The 22,674-nt window shown below is 40.4% G+C and overlaps 2 protein-coding genes across 4 annotated transcripts in view; one reads left to right on the top strand and one right to left on the bottom strand.

Moving 5' to 3' along the window:
* The window catches only part of Jupiter (microtubule-associated protein Jupiter), an 84,833-nt gene that overhangs the window by 21,965 nt on the left and 40,194 nt on the right, over positions 1 to 22,674 (top strand). The gene's annotated exons all lie outside the window — the stretch shown is intronic.
* Positions 1,753 to 22,318, bottom strand: LOC111268715 (uncharacterized). 3 transcript variants are annotated; one of them, XR_002685365.2, is made up of 6 exons: positions 20,150 to 22,318; positions 19,656 to 19,773; positions 18,620 to 18,681; positions 17,150 to 17,369; positions 16,923 to 17,021; positions 1,753 to 4,078 (listed from the first exon to the last, which is right to left on the bottom strand). XR_002685365.2 is itself a non-coding variant. In XM_022847867.2 (5 exons), the coding sequence occupies exons 1-5, from the start codon at positions 20,158 to 20,160 to the stop codon at positions 4,049 to 4,051; spliced, it is 441 nt and encodes a 146-aa protein (XP_022703602.1). In that variant the 5' UTR covers positions 20,161 to 22,039; the 3' UTR covers positions 1,753 to 4,048. The 3 variants fall into 3 exon arrangements, 2 of the variants coding, with proteins under 2 accessions (XP_022703602.1, XP_086827910.1); XM_022847867.2 differs by lacking the exon at positions 16,923 to 17,021 and having other exon boundaries at positions 20,150 to 22,039; XM_086971784.1 differs by lacking the exon at positions 1,753 to 4,078 and having other exon boundaries at positions 11,386 to 17,021.

Below are 22,674 nucleotides of genomic sequence, written 5' to 3'. Positions count from 1 at the left end.
GCAAAGAGCCGAATATGGCCAAAACGCTTCAACGATACCAACAAAATGGCAGGCTCGAAGGAGCACTGTCCTAAATGAATGAGCTGCAACGCACAGCTGAAGAATAAACGCATGCCGTCTTACATCAGACAAAAGTAAATCACCGTATAAGACACTTAGGTTCGAATGCTGGCCATGAGGTTTTTAGGCAAAACAGAAATTGTGTCGGTGTGTAAAAATGAACGGACAAAATCAACAGCTACGGCAGCTGCCCACTAACAAAAGACGGCTAGACACGGGCGCGGCAGCTAGCCGGGCTAATGAAGCAGTAGTGCGCACGATTTTCGGGCTAAGGACTATGTTTTCGCAGTATAACAATGCTATGAATATGGATTATTTTATGGAGTATATGTATGTAGCTTGCATGCACATGCATGTATTCATGATGCACGAATGGATGATTATTATCCTGTAAAGATACTGACCCATGACGAAGATTTAGGCTCGATCATTTGCCTGTAATACAGTTGGTCTAAGTACATTTTGCATGTTGTTCTATCGATATGTTTTTATTAGATACTTCAAGCTTGAGTAATATAATGGGTAAGCTTTTTTTGCAGTATTTATGCTAAGGTAATTTTTATTGATAGAGTTTTATTCTAAAGTGTCAAAAAAAAAAACAAATTTAAAAAACATTGAACGACACGATAATTATTGGAGTGGTTACGAAATTGCAATAAAATGCATGATTGCGCTTTATTGTTATTGTTTACTATCACGAAAAATTAACTTCATAACTCATCTTGGCGAACTGGATATACGAGTTTCCATTTAGGATCTATGGCGGTAAGCTGAATCAATAATAGGACGGAATCGTTGGCTACCATTACCCAGGTTGCCGGGCGGCCATGATTGTCCTGTTTTCTTTAATTCTGTATTCTCGTGTAGTGTACATCAGTCTCAAGGCCAATAGATTGATACTCTTTCGTTGTTATACATCCTTTAACGATATCTTTCTAATATAAATCAGTTCGGATCAAGTGCAATTTTTGGGCTATACGATTTGAGCTAACGAATTGTTCAAGGCTATACATAAACCATGTGCAGTAAAGTCCAAAAAAAAAATTAATCACGAACGATGTTCTGTGTTTCTCCATTTTATCGAATTTCTAACTTAAAGATGCGTCCTTCAAGCCGCGAGTATATGGTCTAGTCCTCCTATCTGCACAGTTTTCTAAACGAGCCACATACATTTATTCATACCGCAAAAAGGCACGTCTTTTTTTCTCTCTTGACACGCAGTCTTGTTTTTATCTTGCGGCCATCAAAGAATTATTTACGTGTGTGTCTGTCTTATTGAAACAGCGACGTTCCTCGTAATGTCCCTTGAGTGAGGCGGAGAATGACCATTGATAAGTATTCTCAAACGCTCAGCAAAACAAAAAACGCTTATCTGGTGATTACGTACTCTTTTGCCTAAGTGTCATACACGCAGACCGATGCAGCGCTCGAAGCAAGCGAAGTGCGCTGCTTGGGTGCGTCCGATGAAAGCTCTAAGCCTGCGACTGATGCCAGCACGCCCGTATACCTTTCTGAATCGTTTTTACTTGCTGGAACAAGCAATAGCAAACTCACCTGATAATTTCTAAGCTCAATAAAATGAACGGCATGTCCTTTTTTTTTTTAGAATTGTCCAAGATTTTGGCCTTCATTAAAATTCCGGTTGAAATAAGGCTCGCAAATTGTATTCGTTTCCATTAAGTTCAGCACAGATTATAGTGACTCGTGTTCTATTTATTAGTACTTAGCTTAGTTTAGCTTAGCTAACATGGCGGTCAGAGGTCGCGAGTCAAGCTCACCGCTTTTGCTTACTTCGTTGATTAGATGGGTGTGACTGCTTAGCACTACGTTATAGAACTGGAAGGATTTTCGCGCAAATACACATCCGGAGGGAGCTGGCTGCGTATGTAAACATATTTCATTATTTACTTTTTGGCTTTATCGTGAGACTCTCATGCAAACATAAACGCATCCGTAGAACAGCGTTCTCGCCTAATATACTGATAATACGGAAGACAAAAACGATATTTCAAAAAAGAGAAAAGGTCGGCGATAACTGACCCCACCTTCTCCGTGATAAAGACAGGTCATAGCACGTCCTACTAGTGCTCTAAGCCGCTGTTGTCTTGAACGCTGTACTGCATAGTAGCAGCAGCAGCAGCAGCAGCAGCAGCATTTACGGCTTCCCGGAGAAAAACAAGGAAAAGCTGGAATAATAGTATACGATGACGAACTGGAAACGGCAGCGTTAGTCCGCAAAGCGAGACAGTAAAATCCAACCGTAGACTAATAGTTGTCAGAAATTCGACAACTTTGAGGCTGTATTAGTAACAGTGGCCACTTCAATTTGTTCTTTTTTTATTTTTCTACGAAAAAGTAGTTTCCGGAAGGATATACCGATCATAAAAGTGTAGTAGTCTGGGCGAAGGTAATAAGAGCTCACAGCAAAATATGTAGCACCTATCTGTTATACATAGCTCGTATATTTTATGACAGTCGTGTATTCTCAACTACGCACATTGATTAGATAAGAAACCATTGAAATTTTCTTCCAATAGAACTGGCCTGACACCTAGCGTCCGAGAAACTGAAAACGGCTTCTGCTGTTGTTAAATAGTTTTGCTGAGGAATCTAGGCCAAGCAAAACGATGATTCTAGCATAGGGCCTTAAACAGTATCAAACAGACCGAGTTCGCCATTGCACAAAAACAGATTGTATCGGTCACCGGCTAGGCGGGGTTACCACCTTTCGGCATCACTTCAACTTACACTGCCTGTGTTGTTAGCAAATAGAAAAAGCCTTATGGCCCCTGCATGTTATTATGCAATAGTTTTCACGCTCTTCTTTATCATAGCCGAATAGCGTTGTCAAACCTGTGCTCGTACGTTTAGACGTGTTGTTTATTTGTGATTGTCACAAATGTACAGTCTACACTATGCCTATAACAAACGTAATTTGTACCGGAACCGATTCGTATTAACAATTCTGTTCAGCAGCGTTGCCAGACCTGTCGTGAGGTCTCACAATTAGATAACTGGGGTGGCGTCAGATCCACGACTACGATGGTCGCAGAAGTTGAGAATGTGACCGTCGTTTTCGTTGTCGTTATTCCGTTGAGTCTGTTGTCCTTCTATATCTGCTGTCGTTATAGCATCTTGCGCTGGTGGTGCCCTTCATCTCCTAAACGATTCACGAGTGTTCGCAGTAGGAAGCAACGACCGACGTTGTATTACCACGCCAAAGCGGCTGCTGTGGTGAAGGTCATCCATATAGCAACGTTGGGGAATCTAGGTTGATATCAGAGCCTGCTTGCCAGGTCGTAGTCGTAGTTAAAAAAGCATCTAACAAAACATTATTGTTGCACCGAAACGCCTAAAGGAAAGTTGCTGCCTACATTATTTTATAAAAGGATTTATAGGCACATCTATAAATTGGAATTTTTGTATCGTACATGTTTTTGTTTAAAATAGTAACATTTATACCGTCTATATATTAGTAACGATCATTTTCTTTTTTCTTGTTACAGGTGAGTGCAACGCAGACTTTAAATGATCAATATTCTCTATTTTTGCCACAAGTACATTTCAAGGTGCGTTAATGCCCTTAACCTAATGAAGCAGAAGGTTCTACAACGGATACGAGCACTTTCTTGCTCGCTTTGATTGAACGCTACTCTAGAACATCACATCCGAATGAGGTTACTTGCAAGTACTATTGATCAAGAAGCAAGTAAGGTAAGTACGCTCGACCTATAAAAAACGCCTAGGGATATCATCATCGCCATATTGCATTCGGTGACTCAGTTCAACCTACTCTTGACTCAAGCGATATCGCTAGAAAATAAGATTGCCACGTTTGGAAACCAGTTAACAAAATCTATAGTTCTTTGAACCTTCGCCGCTAAGCGTTAATCATTGTTAAGGTCGTCTTGGCCCACATTGTCGTTGGCATTTATTACTTGTTCCTCGAGTACTTGGGCGTGTTTCTCCGTTTGGCGATCTGAATCGCTTATAAATTCTCGTCTGCTGCTCTAGCCAGCTGAAAGAGACGACGAAAACAGATCATAGTTAACCGTTATAAATCATTAGTTCCGTTCGTTCAGAAAAAGCTGATCCTAGATTAAAGATGGAGGCGATTATGACACGGCTACTATTTTGAGCAACAGAAACCCGTTTTAGCGTATTCTTTTCTAAGCATATTCTTTATATAAAAAATAAACATTTGTTTTTTTTATTGCCATCGGCGTTTGCTGACAAAGCAGTGAAATCCAAATTGCACCTATTGTTAAGTTCAGCAAAATTAGCCTTAAAGCAAATGATAGCAATAAAGCTGTGCTGTTTTTTTTTTCATGTCACATACGTTTCAGATAGAAAACAATTTAGCAAAAGGCCCTAAAAAGCTTACGTATTAATTAATGCTGTAAATAACGAAAACTGGGATAGTCGACGGCAATCCTGCACGAAGTCGAAGACTTCAAAGTAATTTCTGCTCCGTTGAGCAAATTTTTCTGGTCGGAGCCTTAAAGGTATAGATTAAAAAACAACAAGGTAGATACATGAATGCACAAAAATGAAATTCATATTATCGCTGGATTAGGCCAAAGATAAGGTTCTGAAACAAGGTGTTTGTTTGCTTTTATATTCATATATATACGTATGATGAAAACAAAGAGCACTTGTAACGAAATGTTAGAGTTTAGGATGTTGTTGTTAGCCAATGATGATACTCAACCGTTAACAAAAACCTGAAAGGATGTTGCCCATTGTATGAAACCTTGCCTACTCACACAGAGTTTTTTTATGTACTTTACTTGAAGAATCGTTGGATAAAAATCATGCTATTCTTTCAATGCCCCTCATAACCACATCAATGAACAAACAACAAGGAGTCAAATACGTACAGGCAGCAGCGGTAGCAATAGTATTTGTTGGCAATTGTGCTCTCAGTTGCCTGCCATAGAAAATTTGCCATTCGATTTCTCCTTTAATTTCCTGATATGTTTGTTTTTTTTTATACGGCAATTAACTCGCATCATAGTTTGTGGCCGCACTTCACAGGTTCACCCACCGGTACAGGCTAACTAAATCTACATTGGTAGACAATATGGCCTTGGTGTATCTCTAGAAGATAGACGCTTGCGTTGACAATGCCAGAAACAAAAGATAGCGATGTTTTATTCTGTCGTAACAACAACAACGACTACAGCCATTAAGACGTCACCCCTCGGTCATCTTCAATCTCCACATAGCATTTTAATACCACTAATAAATAATAATAACAATCAAAGCAGTTCTCTCAAATACCGTCGGAGTAACATCTGGTATTTATTACCGCTAGCCGACGATCGATATTTTGCGTCCCGCGGATAACGCTAGATGAGCGCTGACAAAAAAATAGAAAAGTTATAAATGAGGTGAACGTGAAGTAAATAAGGCAAGCTGACAAAGAATCAGCAATATTAAAAAAACCATTGTGAGCTAAGCGTAGTTTGAACTGCGGTGGCAAATGGTGATTGAGTAGAATGTCCATTTAACATCCATATGTAGCTCTATATAAGAAGAAAGTCACAATCTCGAAATAGTAACGAGAATAATTTAGAACGATGGAAAGTGACACAACGTATTGGCTACTTTTCGTAGCTGATCATGTCACTTTTCTAAAAAAGTTGTTTGAGGCAGGGGGTGGCGCTTTAGTAGCCGGGTCGCCGGTTACAAGCAGGAAGGACACCAGAAACGCGTAGTGTCCAGGCCAGAAATAACTCATACAGATGTATGTATTAATTTACTGTTAAAAACAATTGACCCAACACATGATTCCAATAGACGAATTCAACTACCTGAGCAGTGGGGCACATAACCAGTGCATATATGTCTAGGAACTCAATTCACTCAGTGGTTCTTCGGGTATTGCCTTTAGGTGCTATAGCCATATTGGCAAACTTTCAGTTGAAAAGCATCACAATAAACAACTAAGTCGGTGCAAAGATCTTTCAAAGGAGATCGGCTTGCCGAAGCCTGTTATTCGACTACGACCGAATTTCCTGAGCAGTAGCTGGATTTCGCTAATTCGGAGTCAGATATTAAATTAAAATAAGGTCACTACACGATATTTACCATTCAGCATCAGCTGCAGACGAAACACCAAACTGAACTTACAAACACGACCATTATGGCTGAACTAATAATGGCCACATACGAGATATATGCAGATACTTGCACAAGACCAGCGTTACTAGCTCGCACATCAGGGCGGCATTTCCGTTATTTAATATATGGTATTACTATCATCGTTATCAGCTAGACGCATATAAAGCTAAGTTTGTGAGAGACTTTGATGTGGCGGGTATCAATTAAACGACTCACGCAGAATACAATATAGAGACTGTATAGATCATGTCGCGATATGTATTACATGGGATCACATAACTATAGTGAATTGTACGTAAAATTGTATCCTTAAAGAAATATGTTTCTACAATAGAGGGTTCCACTATAAAATTCGTAGACCAAACGTCGTGTGCTGTTCAATGTGTCGCTCCACCCCACTTAAATTAGCAAATAAAAATTCCGTGCCAAGGTGAACATCCTTTGCTGGGGGGTCACGTGCATATTCTATAAAAAATTGCTCTATATAGCACACATGTACATACGTATACCTTTTTAGGTGTCTCTCTGCGCCTCAGTTGCGGTGAATGTCGCTCAAACGCCAACTGAGCAATGTAAGCGCCACCATTATTTTATATAGGCGATCGTTTTAAACTCTGCGATCAGATCATTATCCGAAACTTGTTCCGATCCTTATTACTACAGTTATTATTATTTTGTTCGATTATGGCATTGGAAGAGAGCTTCTGATGACGTTTTGACAGAATTCAATTAAATGAGCTCGGCCGTTGTCCATCAGCAGCACGAAAGCAGCCATCAACGAAGAAAGGCAGGGGGCACATAAGTGAAGACCCGGGCAAATAGAGCAAGCTAAAATCGGGATGATAGGTAACAGCACTGTTGCGCCACTGAGCGCCCCAGTAAATTGGGTCAGATCAGGCAGGGTAAGATGGCCTGATAAGTTAGGAGTGGTCCTAACATATAAAAACAGTTTGCCAACGATGTACTAACTCTAATGTTGTCAATCGTTGTCTAGACATAACTACTATGTTTTATCCTGCATGTCTTAAAAAATCTTACTGACACCCGAGATAAACTGGAAGCCATTTAACGTGAAATAATTTTACCTGTGGATGTTTCAAAGCGAAGCCTTAATTGTAACAACTGTATCTCTATAGAGCGGCTTTTGCTATTCGAGAGGACGTGGGCCTTACCCGTGTTCGCCCCAGCTATAGTCTCTTAAATGCGTGTGAACCCGTTAGCTTTACTTGTGCTGCCTCCCGCCTACGTGTATAGCTCCTACTAGACGTAGAAGCGAAGGAGGGTTAACTAATGAACCTCTGTTCTTTGGGTGCCAAGTGGAGCTTCTTCTCCCAGTCACTGCCCCGCTCCGGACTCCCACTGCTTCCATCCCGCCTTTTCGTTGTCATTTCGATTCCTGTCTACTGACCCTTTTAGGTTGAGCGTGATGACGTATTTGACGAGCGTGTTCGCGCGTGTTGAATGCGCGGCTTGGACCTAATGCATATAATATTTGATTGTCCTTAATGTTGGCCGCCTTATTTGACATTTCTTAGACCGGTTGTCTTTATTAAGCCTTACAAGAAATACCTATTTTTTTTTTCGCTCTCCGGTATTTCTCAGTCAAAATGATGCTCGTCTGGCTGGAATACAAATTCTATGTAAGAAATAGATTATGAACATACTGCCCATGAATGTATTGCGTATACAGACTAACTAGGCGTAACACTATAAATCGTCATTTCGGTCGCAGCGATTACGTTCCGTCATAGGCTTTATGACAGAATACACGTCAGTCATCATCAACGTGGACATTGAACTAGACAACTTAAGACGCGTATTCATAAGAGAGGTAAATGCGCATTCCCGTCCCCCCCCGTCCCCCCACTAGCTTACAGTTGCCAGAAAGCACTAGCGAAGTGAAGCGACAGGAGTCTTTCAAAGTAGCAGTGGCTTTGACAGGGGCCAATCTTCTTTTAAGCTTTCTCCATTTCTTTTGAGCTGTGAAGCTGACCTAATATGACCTCTATAGAGTTTTGTTGTGTCTGTGATTGACGGCAGCTTACATTGACAGGGTGCTGTTATTACCGATGTTTTCCCGGATCGTATCTAAGAGACAGGGGTTGTTACATACCATTCCCTTCTTTTTTTTCGTGGCATTGACTTCTGAGCTGATCCTCAGTTAAGCTGTCTCCGGGAAAAATCCGTCGAGAATCGATCGTATCGTTGCAGACTGTATCTGTACGTGCGTGCTTGTACGTAGGCATGTGTTACAGCTGTTGTTGTCGCCGTCTCGTAGAACTACTAGTAACAATCAGCTGGCATTGACAGGAACTGCCACTAATTCAAGTCATGTGATTGGCAGAGGCAAGACACCACTAATAACGATTGATGAAAAATATGACAGAGTAGAAAAATGAACACGAGGAAGGAGAAAAGAATAGAAAAGTAAGCAAAATAGAATAACAAACAAGCAAACAGAATGATCGCAGCAACAGCGATGGTAGTGATAATACTAGCTATGATCGAAAAGCGTCTGTAAAAAGCTCAGAGGCTGAGTGTGAGGTGCTGATGGAATATTGCGGGTCAACGGGGGTTAGCCCATAGATAACTTGCTGACAAGAACGACATAGCAAGCAAGGCAGCCGTCCATATCGAGGATACATTATGTTGTGGGGAAGCTTGAGGGGGTTCTGTGATCCAGACAGTAAGAGCAGTGAATTCGACAACACGGTGGCGTAATATTTAAACCAAACGGGCGCTGGCGTTTGACCGGAACAGCTGTTGCAGCTGTTGGTTGCTAGAGGATCCCATCCTCAGACGATGCTAAACAGGTACTGGACGTTGTTGCTGCTGCTACTGCTGCGTTCCCCCGGCGACCCGGGGCAACAGCGTCAGCTAACTAAATAACGGCGAAGCTAGTTTGGGCCGCTCAGTGTCAAATATTTCTTGGCAAAATGAACTTTGATGGTTAGCGGTTTTCCCCTTCGCGGTTTCTGCAAACACAGGAACATCGGGTCGCGCGAGTCCGAACGACGATAAGAGCTTAGAAGAGAGAAAGGACAGCAGCGGATGATAGGATGAGTGTGTAGGGAAGTCTTTGTGTAGCTGCGACAGGAGACGCGGATGGGAATGGTAGCAATGGCAGACAGAAAGACAACTTTAATATCAACGGTTTCGTTGTAAAGTCACTGAAGTTTTCCTTTTTCGTCTTCGTCAGTTGATTTGCTCGTTTACGGCAATGATGTTTTGGTGGACCGGCGTTTGATGTAAGCGAGTGCATATGTTTGTACAGCGTTTGGCCTCCACCGGGTGGCTGTCTGAGCAATGAGAGTGCGTTCAGATGATGACCCCGGTGACAGCCAAAAACTGGACTGATGACGAGACAAAATCCTACGATATCGAAAATGACGTTGTTGATGACGCGGAGAGATTGGTCTTTGACATTACTGTTATCGCTGAAACGTCTGCCGCTGCAGCTGTTGTTCATACTGGCTGATCTGTTTGTTGTATAGCGAAAACAAAAGTGACGAGCAGATAAGGCTCCTTCCCCTACTATTACTTGTTCTATTGCTACTCAACATAGAGCTGAAGGAACCCGAATACGGTGGTTGTCGACCAGGCAGAGCAACTGGGTGCCAATTGTATAAGATAGCTTCCGAAAGGATAAGCGAACATTTGAGCGATTTTCTCATTCCATCGCCGTCGAGGTGTGACAGGTGGTAAAAAAAAAAAGATGCCAATATCAACGTCAAACACACAGCCGACATTTGCATGCGCAAATGGCTTGGGCTGAATCTGACCTGCTTGTTATGTATGTACCTTAAAGACGAACAGTTGTAATTTTCATTTAGATTGTTGGTATCATCTTCGCGTAATTCTTTTTCTATTACTCCGTTATTTTGTACCTCTAAGGCACTTAGAATTTTATCCGATTTTATGGTTGAGCCGGTGACACACGTATTTCCTTGTCTGGATATACACCTTGTATAGGCATGTGCGCGAGAAATGACGACATAAGTCATAGTATTTATGTTATATATTATACATAGACAGTTGAGATGAGATACTTCCCAGCCGGTTAGAAAATTATAATTATCTAGGGTAGGCCTAGGAACAGCTGTTTGATATCTTTGATTTATTTTATATTGTCGCTATTATTGCTGTTATTCTTGCTAAATTTTCGCTTTTTCGTGTCTTTGACTTTGCCGGAGGCGATTCCTGCTGAATGGCCGTCAACCGGTTCATTTGCAGGCCACACCCGGTGTTCCGAGTGACATAGAAGCCATGACCATGAAAAGCATAGCTAGAAATTATCACAGCTGGCGTAGTCGGGTATGCCTATGCGGCTATATAGCTCCAAATACAGATTCGTCACCTCGCTATATAGGGAAGGGATCATTTATTAGAAAGTGTGATGAATCTTAGACCCGGCATTTATAATTTCTCCGAGTTAAAAAGCATCGACACTGAACCATCGCTAATCTTCATTATACCCCCTTTAAATTAGATTGACAAGTAGGGAACTTTAGAACGTTCACGGTCGGCAGGGCCAGCTAATGCTCGTCTTTGGCCGTATGCAACAAGCGGCAATGGCTGCAAAGACTCATCCGATTGTTGCTGGCGTCATTCAATTGTTCACAGCGAGCCAAACAACAACACGCTTAAGAACAACAATAATCTCTAAAAAGAGGAACCGATACGCTGTAGTAAAAGCGTCCAAACATAGGGATTACTCTTACTCAAACACTTTAAATGAAAAGGCGCACACCTAAGCACATAAACAGTCCACTTGAACGGGAGAAAGACTGGCACCAATAGGCTGATTTACCGACCGTTTGATGCTGTATACATTAGTGCAGCTATTACTATAGTGTGCGTTGACTAAAGTGTGTCTTTTTTCGTCTATTTATTTATTCGTATCGTTAGGTTGGTGTTTAGCAAAGCATCTCTTTTTCAACATTGACTAAAGCCAATTTCAACTGAGCCGGCGAAATTTAAAAACACCGGTAATCAGCGCAGTAGTAATGCGCTATGCTGAAAAATGGCGCCTTTTTTCAAACGTGAGCTTGCCTACAGCGCTGCCGCTCTGTCTATAGAAGATGCTTCCCCTATTTCCACTCATCCTTTAGAATACCTTGAGTAAGACGTCTAAAGCTACGTAGATAGTATTTCAGCGAGGCTAGCTAGAAACAAACTCTTTTAAAGTAAACCTACATGTTACGCATATTTTGACTTTTTATTTTTTACACAGGTCTAGATATACCTGCCTATTTCAGTCTACCTATGCTGAACGGAATGTGCAATTGCGGTAAGAAACGCGCCCTTTGTTACATAGTGACTTTTGATAAGAGCAGAAGTTCTCTACAGGGTCCTGTTTACACTCGTGTATATATATATATGAATACAGCTACTGGTGAACAGACAGATTTGGCAAGTGGGGTCTGCCATTCTGTCCCATTCGGTTTAGATAGATAAACAAGTCGAAACATATGCAGATATAGATGCTTTTTGATGCATCCGATCCTGGCACGCTACTGCTAGCAGTTTTAGCTGCAGGTCACATGCATATATATATATGGTACATAAAAAGAAGCCCTGATTAAACACAAGCGTAAAGGAACATGTGGAAACAAGGAACTCTACTTAGAAAATATCCGAGTTTCCATGTTTCATTAGCCAAAAAGTGTGATGAGTTCTCGCTTAGTTGACTTCAAATTGATGGCGTTAACTAGTAGAAGTCTATTTTTCGCGCTGGATTCTATTATACAAACAGGGCATGTTTGCAGCGATGCCCTATGTAACACAAACACATTTAACTTTCTTTCTATATTGACATCAATCAAACTACTGTGTAATTCAAGATGTCTCTCAATAAACAGAACTACCACTATAGCTAAGAATGTTCAAGCACAGCATTAGTACCTTTGGTGAGGGATGACAGAACTGTGTACGAGATGTTACGGTTTTTTGGATTAGGCATAGATTTGGTTACATCTTCGCGGATACAGAGCGTGATAATTTCTAAAGCAATAATCATATTGGCGTCTGCCTCTTAACACTGTCAATTCTACCATGAAGTGCTGAATAATTAGAGGTAAATGATATTCCGCTTCTTGAATTTTATATCTAACTAATTGTAATGCATAAATGAACAGACGTATAAAGTAGAAAAAAAATCAAAATTCGAACCGTAGGACCTCTGATTTTTGGGTACACGTTAGAAACAGATCTATGAAATGCGGTGACAATCCATTTAAAGTTCAAAATTCATTAAACTCACTAGTCGTTGATTCAATTAAAAGTTAAAAAAGAAAACTAGATTTTAAGTGATATATGTAAACAATTAGGTTGATGAAAGTGAATCATGTCTAGCAAGACTCGTTATCTAGGCCAATACATGAGTTGGTCGATGGTTTGAAATTTTCTTTTTGTGGTCAGCAAAAGAGGTCGATAGTTAAACTATCGCTGCTATAGGAAACATCGTGGATCTCTTGCTAATGTATGCCGTTGGCTTCTGCTGACTGCTGAGTGTTCGAGCTCGTTCGTGCGCGAGACTACAGTGGCGGAAACAGGAGCTGAGACAAACCCCGCCGCCGCCCCCTCATGCTTCCGGGTGCTTCGCGTTCTTCTTGTCAGTCCTTCATTAAGGCGAGCGAATTGCCAGCGAAGGCAGAAGCATCACTAAACATTTTATGCGCTTACCTTTTTTTTACCCACGTGTCATCTACATGCGTGTGGCTTTATTTCTTTCTCTTTGTTTTTATCAACAGAACCCACTTTATCCTGGTGGATGGGTCAGTCTTGCGCAGGGCTTCGAAAGGCCAAACGGAATCTCACTCTTGTCTTCGGCTGGCCTGTCGACAAAGGATTATAGTTTTGACTAGACTCGAGTCTGACCTGATATCGTTGCATCTTCCGTTCACGGGCTACCCAGAACGTGTGGCCTATGTTTAAGACTGCTGCGGCACATTGCTGGTATTAAGGGCTTGGGGTTATCGTAACGACACATTATAGCGATTTACTGAGCAGTAGGAGGCTACTGCTTTGGCGAGCATGCGCGCTGACAGAATGCTCAGCGATGATTTTAGCTTTGTCTGTGGTGGAGCACACAGAGTTCCGGGATTACCCCGCTGTCCACGCAGGTATTATTTCGCTTACTAATCACCTCGATGGTAGCTCAGCACGACATTAAAACGAAAAAGAAACCCCGAACTGAAGCTCACGCTACATTGGGTCGCATTAGCTTCTACGGTTTTACTTTTATAGGCATTGTTCGTGAAGTACTGTTGCTGGCGAACAGTCATAAGCTGCATTTACGACCCATCAAAATGTACGTTTTACCACGCCAGAAGAGGATGTTAATATATATTGGCATCATTTTACCTAAACCTTTACGTAGGTTCTAATATTTATTGTTAGAAGCGTCATGGCAACATAATCGGTTCAACCCTACGCAGCTGCATGTTTTTAAAAAAATAGCTATTGAATGGTATTATAGGTCTGCGGCACAAAGCAATAATATATTTAATCAAGGAAAATTATTTGGAAAATATATTTATTAAATCCTCAGTGTCGTAGAGTAATGCGTGTGTGATATATAGTATCCCAGCTATATTGTTACAATCTCACAAAGCATCGCTGTCATTTAATCAGAAAACATATTAAGAAAGAGCTAAGAGAGTTCTACGAATATAGGCTGCTTACCTATACATTCTCTAGATATTTTGTAAATACAGTTACTACTGATTGATCGCAATCTAGCTGGCCGCTTTTGTAAAAGTAGGTATCGGTTTTCCATAGGGCATAATTTTTAGTCACTTTGTTAGGATCTGAAAACTTATGCGCAAGCCTGCCATCTAGTATTGTCAGCCGTTATAACGACGGAACAACGGTAGAAGGATGAAATTTGACTTTTTTATGCTCAAAATAACATTTCGTAGATGGCTGGCCGCCTGAAGTATCACGCCAGCAAGATATGGCCGAAAATATCAACTGTATTATAATGTTAGATGAATGCAAAAATAACACGTAAAGCCGATTCCCTTGGGGGGTGAAGCTACTGTTATCATATACGTGTCTATGGCTTTAACCTATTGCTTCATAGCCTTCCGTCCTGGGGTTCGTGCATGCGTTTTTTTTTTGCAACCGATCATCACATGCGTGCGTGGGTGTTCGTTCGGCCTGCGTGTCCGTACCGTAAAGAATTGACTGGCGCGCCTTTCTGCTGTCCTTTTTCTGACAATGAATACTTGCCAGGTTGCTACCGTACTACCCAGGTTTGTTTTCCTTTAACTTTAACTCATTAATTATTTTTAATTGTTACTATCGCTTAGCACACTCATGCTATGTTGGCCGCGGCAAGCCATGTATGATTTCAAATATGGACAAGATACTTGTCATTTAACATTGAGGTTTTAAAAGACTATCGGAGATTGTGAACGCGCGCAGAATCAACCATATTTATTCATTTTACGTTAGCCTTCATTTCGTTTGGTGACACCATTAGGTGCGTAAATTTGTCCAACGAAAGGATTAGATTTTGGTAGCTGGGCATCTCGGAAGATTTCTATTCACAATAACAAAACTAGTTATATAGCTACATGGTCCATTATGAAGCTTTACATAACGGAAGAAAAAGAGCGGGATGTTACATAGTTCGATAGAGCAGCCTATCGGTAGTCACTAAAAGTAATTGGCTAGCGAAGGATAAACTTCAATCATTCCTTAAGTGTTTATTGATTGTTCAGGTGTTGCCCTTGTTCCTCCTCATGTGTGTATATATGTATATATATATATATATATATATATGTATGTATGTATATATATATATATATATATATATAGGTGAAGACTCTAGAAGGCGGTTGGCAGAAATGGAATAGTGAAGATGATGAGTGTATTGTTATTGTTCCAGCTGCTGGCAGGGTCTCGATGGGGGTAATAAAGTCGTGACCCATCTTGATCCAGGTTCATGACGTGGCTTCTTTCTGGGAATATTCATTTACTTTGTTCACCGTACTGCTACTATGTACGAAACAAGTTACGTAAGGGGTTGCCACTGTACATTGTCAAAGAACGCTTTGCAGCTAATATTTCCATTTTAACATCTCGGACTACACCATTTTTGGTTGTAGTTACACAAGAGATCGTTCAACCGTCTGGCTTGTTTTTTGATTGGTTTAGTTCCTTATGTTTGCCAATAACTAACTGAAGTCGGAATGGGCTGCATTTTTTTTAACAAAGGTTCGATAAGTATTTCAGAAGTATTTTTACTTTTTGCCAGTTTGCTTTCTTAATCGAGCGATTGGGTGATTATTTAATAAGCCCATAAATCCTTGCTTTGAATTCTAAATTAACGAGCGGCTAAATACAAACATAAAATCGGTTGTTTCACAAGATGAACTTTGGTTTTTATTTTCGGCATCTTTCTAACCTTGCTCGTGAGCGGGAAGTGCCGTAAGTGTGTACAGTGCCAATTGTTTTTATTTAGGTAAAAAAAATAGTCTGGGACGAAGCACATCCCGTTATTTTTGTAGATAAATAATAAGGTCACCGTTAACTGACACGATAAATACGTCTACTATATGTTGATCCTCACCGTATGACAACGCAACAGACGATAAAGTGTTAATGAAGGCATTTGCAGCGAAGGAAGGCTTATTTTAAAAAGGGCGCCAATTTAAAAATATCCAGTGGGTTATAAAGTTGACGATCTAGTCAAGGTAATCAGTAGCATACTTCAGCTTGAAGCTAAACAAACTACGACCAACGAAAATCCTATGAGGAACGATACAAATAGCTCAAATGAAAATGTATGTTTTCAAATGTTTCGAGGCATATCGATATAGGAAACGACAATTCTTGCCTTTGCTACTACGCCATTAGTATTTTAATTTACTATTTGAACCTGTCACATGGCATATTTAGTAGACGATGTTTTTTGCAGCTCAGGCCTGTTGCCTGTTAAAAGTGCGCAATGGCCAACTTACGAGTCGCCCCCGGGTTCAAGCTTACATGATAGGTTTCGAAAATATCTCTGGCCATTTTTATGCGGACGTTCTTCAAGGATGCTCATCTTATATATAAAAAAAAAAAAAAAAGAAAAAAAAAACAGGCCTGTACGGGACTTGCAGTGGTGCGGGATCAAACTGCCCTTTTGCTGTTTTCTTGCGGGGCCATGCTCAGGTATTCGTTGTTCGCATTTGGCTGTTGCACTGCCACTCTTACAATCTGAGAAATAATAGCTTAGCCGAACGTCTAGGCCATTATAAAAGAGAATATCTGAATATAAGTCTGACATGAGTGGCAATAGGACCAGCCCATCCCATAGCCATTGACGATTGGGAAATCGTCAGAAATGGGAAAGGGGAAAAGCTATACAAATGTGTCCCCATTCAACACAAAGAGCACCCTACAGGTCTCAAGGAAAACAACGAACGCATGGATATGTCGAGATACCCTCAACGAAAACTAAAAATGCTGTAGTAACAGCTATAGTTCTTATTTTACGATTCAGGTTGCTTGAAATATAGTGCTGACACTGAAAAATCTCTGGTGTCTTTTCTTGGAAAATTAACAGAAAATGTCTTCTTTTCCTAGGTGTACTTAATTGTAGTTGAAAGCAGCGTTTAGACTCCAGCTCAAGTGTGTCATGAATTTCACAAAAAAGTTCATAGTCAGTAAAGTTACCTTCAAGGACGTTAGCTCGAACGAGATTATACTTAAGCTACCCCAACATTGTTCAATACACCTACCCATCCAATAGGAGCATTGCTTCAGAAAGCTGGTCCTTAGCAGGCAACGCAATGTGCCTACGCCCGGTCTTCAACCGGTCTGTACCATTTCACGGGTATCTAATGGGCACACATTTAATTGCACCATTAATGGGACGAAAACCTGCGACATTCTACATTTTGTAGTAGTGTGATAAGAGTAAAAAAGAGGCTCATGCATGTTTCATACTTACTCATGTCTCACTTACCAATATTTGAGTGCATGAACGTCGGAGTGAACAAATAATTCTAGATAGCAAAGATGCGCTTGGGTGTTTTCGACCTTCCAAAATCTTCACGCTTATCTTCACCTCGTTCGAAGGCAAATTTTCAACACGAATTGTATCTTGGGTAGCCTCGCTTGATCGGTTGCCTTTTTCATTCCGGCATTGCGGTGACCAGAGAGCGCTGTCATCAGGTGCTTCGATACTATAGAAAAGCCGTTGGAAACAAAAAATAGTTGTCACGTCTCTGTGAACATCATCGCTCACGGGACGTCTTTAATAAGTACGAAGAAAATTTTAAATCCCGATAGCTAATTTAGTGTAACTTTATTCAAATCTATCGGCCCGAATTTGATATAATATTTATATAGGCGTATAAATATTGGTGCTGCCGTTATTATTGTCGAGTATATGTTGGTGATAATGACTTTAATGTCATTCGACCTTATTTATGCTGCAAGCAGCATAAATAGTATTATTCTGTAGATTTTTCATATTGCTGCCTAAGGGAGCGCCTTCTATGTAGCGTCACTTCTACCGTGCCTACCAGGAACAGCACACATGTTGGTACTGCCTGCTATTTATTCAGGCCCGAGGAACTCAGATCGGCATCAAATCATCATTGGCCTTTTTTGATGCGGCATGGCAATAAACATTGACGCCATCCGTAGCATCACCGCGGTTTCCTGGCCGCCGTTGATTTAGTGTTAAAATCGAAACGGTGGTCACGAATGCTACCTACTGCTATTCCTGCTACGCCATGCGCGGGAGTCAATTACTATCCATTGGCATATAGTTACTTCCTTGCGCTTGAAACAAGATGCCGAACGCTGGTTGAATGGTTTGTTCACAGCGACGACAACAGCAACAACAACGTCAACGTACGCTATATTTTCTGGCGAAAAGCTTTATAGCACGATCAGCCATTGTATGCTGGTGGTACATTTATTTTAGGGAACGTTTTTGCTCTTCTTCTTCTTCTTCTTGTCCTACCGCTATTGGTATCGTTAGTAGGATCAGGACTATGTCTCAGGGAAGAAGCGCTGACTAGCCGCTCAGAAGCAGGCAAATGCCAGGCCCAAGTGAACAATCGGTAGTATATTTATGGTGACTGTTGCCACTGGCCGTAGCAAACGCAAAGGGAGATCGATGAAAGCGGCTGGTTGTCGACCATCTTTCTACTTTGCGAAGGATCAACGGCGTTGGGAATAGAACGACACACATTAAGCTATCCTCTTTCGAGGTTAGTTGGTAACGTGTCTTCCTGCTAATCTTAGAGATGCGTGGTGATTGATCTAGGCTCGAATCAGGCGTATACACACATCGTTTCATGCTTGGCGACGTAAAACGTAAAATATTTATTTTTAGGCACTAACTCGTCGAGCTGAAAGATTAGGCGTAAACCTTAAAACGTCACTGAAGTATCGAAACGATAAGTGAAGTGTAATAACCTACAGTCTGCGTGAAGTGAAGACGCTTGGTTGAAGTTCGGTGATGCCTGATGAAATTCGCGTCGTCTACAAAGTTGGAGTGCGAGGAAACGAAACGCGATCAATGATAGTTAGTTCGAGCAAAATTTAAAGAAGACATTGGGCAAGAAATTTTAAACGAGAGAATTTTAAAAAAAAAGCTAAGCACGATACTAGATGTCAAGTTTCGAATAGGGGCTCGAAAACTGTGCGTTCAGCATCCTATTTAACGATACAATTAAACGACGGACAAATGTTACGGCAAGCGAACCGCAATAACAAATTTGAATGAAGATGAGTAAATATTCGAATACAGAGATAAACAACACAAAGCCTAACCATAGAGAAGTGAAGATGTTATTTTTTTTTCGTGAAAATTCTTTTTACTGTGTTCCTTTCAAAGTTTCAAAAATTGACATCCGTAACGTTGCGTCAGCGACCGTCTATGCTTGTATTTTATTGGCTCTGTAGTATTTCGCATCGTTCGAAAAATATTAATATCAAAAGTAAAATTGTAAGGAACGACAATGAGGAACGATTTCTTTGAAGGTTAGTGCAGTAGGATGAAGACAATTTTTTTTATTGTTATTTAAATTTTTAATGTCGAGAATACGTGGCTGTCGCCCGTCGATCTGTGTCGTAATGTACGACGTTTGCATGCTCGTACTTATAAATATTTATTGACTTGTTAACCACCTCGTGCTGCGCATGACCCGCGCTGTCCTACGACTTTTTACAACTTCAACATAAGTTTTGAACTGGAAGTTTTAAATCACGTTAGTACACAGCCTGTTTTAGATTATATTGTTTTAGTAATTTCACTAGCTCCGTTGCTCTGTTGGCCTGACTCAGATGTTTCACTACGATACCCCTCGTATATAAATTATTAACTAGACGATAGATAATAGGGACCGGATAACCACAAGTATTCATAATGCAAATAATGGCGTAAATAAGGCAATTGTCCGTGGTTGTAATAACTATAATATGAAGAGTAGACGTTACAGCATTGTCTTACTTACTAGATTTGTGGAATAGCTATCACTTCTGGAATAATCATCGGTAGCCATTGCCAAATCTGCGTTTTGGTTGAACTCATATTCCATCTGCATGAGTTCCCAAGCAGTAGGCGGAACGATTCTGTAACGCAGAAATTTTAACCCAACGTTTTTGGACATTTCTAAATCTATTGAACCTTAGATAATAGCCTTGCCTTGCCTTGCTGACACTTAACAGGTAACACAACCTAGGAGTGTATTCCACGGCCGATTACGTCTGCACCTACGAGCCCTTACATAAAATCGTCGAAATACACAGGAGAATTATATCGAAATTCAATAAAGCAGAAGATCGAAAAAAAAATCTATTATTTCTATATTTAGTATCAGATCAGCACAACCGATTTACTCGCTATATCTTTAATTTTCAGCAGTTAGAATTCACCACAATGGACGCCTAACGGAATGATCTTCTCTGACACCCACAGAAAATAGAAGTAGACACGTGGTTAACTTACAATTTTTTCATTTTACACAACCGTTTTGTCAGACAGCTGATGGAACTTCAACTTCGGTGATATCGATGATAGAAAGAGCAATGAATGTCAACCAGCCCCTCATAACGGCCGCATATGTCATGGGTTGACATTTTAGTCTGTGCACATGCGCCGCACGTAAACCGGCAGCGGTGACTCGATATGATGAGGGCATCGTGTCTACACATTGAGGTTAATGATTAGAGAACAACTCAGATATATCCTGATACATCGTCTCTCACATACTAAACATCGGACATGGCATCACGAAGATCGGTTCAATATAAATAAATTGTAAATGTGACAGCTTTCATTTATTTAATGAAAAAATCATAGCAAAAATCTTCACTAATAGTGAGTACTGTGAAGTTGCATAGTCGTTTTGACCATTGACGGTTACAGAGGAATCAAGCAGTAAACAAACGAACGAAAGATAGTGCTATGGGTATACCATTAGAGAGCTAAATAATAAGACAGAATAATAATGTGAAACATTATTCAAACGCATATTAGTCACGGACATATTTTAATTATTCTAGCCGCAAAAAAAAACAAAAAAAAAATATATATATATATATATATATATATATATATATATATTGAAGCCTTCTGGCTGAGAGTTTCAGGATCTTTTTTATGGCCTTCTGTGACTATGCGGCTCGTAAGCTACCCTGCTGTTCTGATCATCCCTTGGCACTTTTTACTAGATTCAGCCGTCAGATTAAATATTGCTTTTTGGCTTAGTTCTTGCGTGCTCTTAGAAACAGCAACGCTTCAACAAGATCGTAGAGTTTTTGTAAATTCCCTAGCTAAGCTTTAGAATGTAGCATTTTTAAGAAACGTTTATTCCAGCATAAAAACTAGTCGAATTTGCAGATACGAAAGGTTAACCGTCAAAAAACTCAATGACACATCTATTTTTAGTAGCTGAAGTACTGTAAAGCAAAAAAAACGTGAAATCATCAGACGTGATTGCTTGAGACAGGATCTTTACTTCTTCAAAGATAAAAAAAAAAAACGATGATTTTTGCCCAACCACCGGTTCGTTTCTCCGGGTTCTATGAAGATCACAGGTGTGATTAACGCGTCCCTTTCGCTCTCCTTGTTTTCGTCTTTTTTTCGGAACTGATGTATCAAATTATTTACATTTACATGTGACCAATATATATTTAATGGTTAATAAATTATTATTATGTTTGCTTGACACACAGCTATTTGTATTTTAATCAAAACAACCAGCTTTATCTATTTATTTAATGTCCATACACAGTAGCAAGCCGACGTCTAGAAATCAGACGAATATTCATGAAATTTTTCGATAGATGGTCGAGTTTGGATGAAAAAAAGAAACGTCTGTACACACCTCATTCAAATATGCCGATATTAGCTCCACGTGTGACCTCTGTTTGAATGGACCTGCATAGGCCTGTGCTGGAGATGGCCCTCATTGTGGTTCCAAATGAAAAATATAAGGAACGTAGGAAAATCAACTAAAAAAAAATGTGAGAAATTTAGGAAACATTTTTAGGTCATTTTCTGTTTGAGTGTATGTGTCTACCCGTTAAATCAAGGAATGCTTCTTCAGTGTGAATTGACTGACAAGACACTGGCCCGGCGATGGCGATAATATATACATATATATATGTATATATATGTGTACCGCACGCGAACCATCGTCAACGTAAACATACACAGATCCACTGGCATCACTTGGTGTCCGAATTTCATCTAACACGTGCTATATGTGTTAATTAGCCAATAAATATAGCGTAAAACAAACAAGGAAGATGATAACAAACAGAAGATGGTTCATGTATTCGTTGAAAAAATGGCACAGGTATTTCTAACATTAGCCCTGAACTCTTTGATGATACCTTTTCAAGGTTCCGATAATGATTTCTCTGAATGTTGAGAGAGATTCTAGAATCTTCTATACATTCGCTCTGTCAACATCAGCTGGCAAAACGATCACCCTAAACTTAACAGGTTTATCTTGTTGCTAATTATATGTACCTCTGAAGAACAAATCGTCTGCTTAAACGGCTACTGTAGCAAATCGTCGTAGCTAGTGAGCGATAAATATAGTTGAACTTTTTCCCGTATCGGATGAGTACTACGCACGCTAAAAGAGCTATTATTTGACAGGTAAATAATAAATCCTGTTTCGCACGGATTTGTGCGTTCACTCGATAAAATTTACAGCGAATACGCTCGCGTCCGCTATTCATCCCCGTACTCTTCTGTGGACGACCTAACAAAAGATCGCTTCCCCAAAGGTCAATGAGAGGTCAAACGCGCGCGTCGGCTGAGACTAGAACTCGGAAGAACAAGTACCAGCTTCGTGTGGGCCGTCGAAAATTGAGCTTATCGTTTTCGGTGTCGGAATTGTACCGCAGGGTCACGGGGTGGTGCAATACCGACCGTGACCGTGCAGTGAATGTGCCTTTCACTCAGGCCAACCAGAGCCACCGATTGATTGATAATAGGGAATACCTGGTGGTAAATTA

This window comes from Varroa jacobsoni, unplaced genomic scaffold, assembly GCF_002532875.2.
Source record: "Varroa jacobsoni isolate VJ856 unplaced genomic scaffold, vjacob_1.0 scaffold_1312, whole genome shotgun sequence".
NCBI classification, from domain to species: Eukaryota; Metazoa; Arthropoda; class Arachnida; order Mesostigmata; family Varroidae; genus Varroa; species Varroa jacobsoni.
This window is presented reverse-complemented; position numbering and strand designations above follow the sequence as displayed.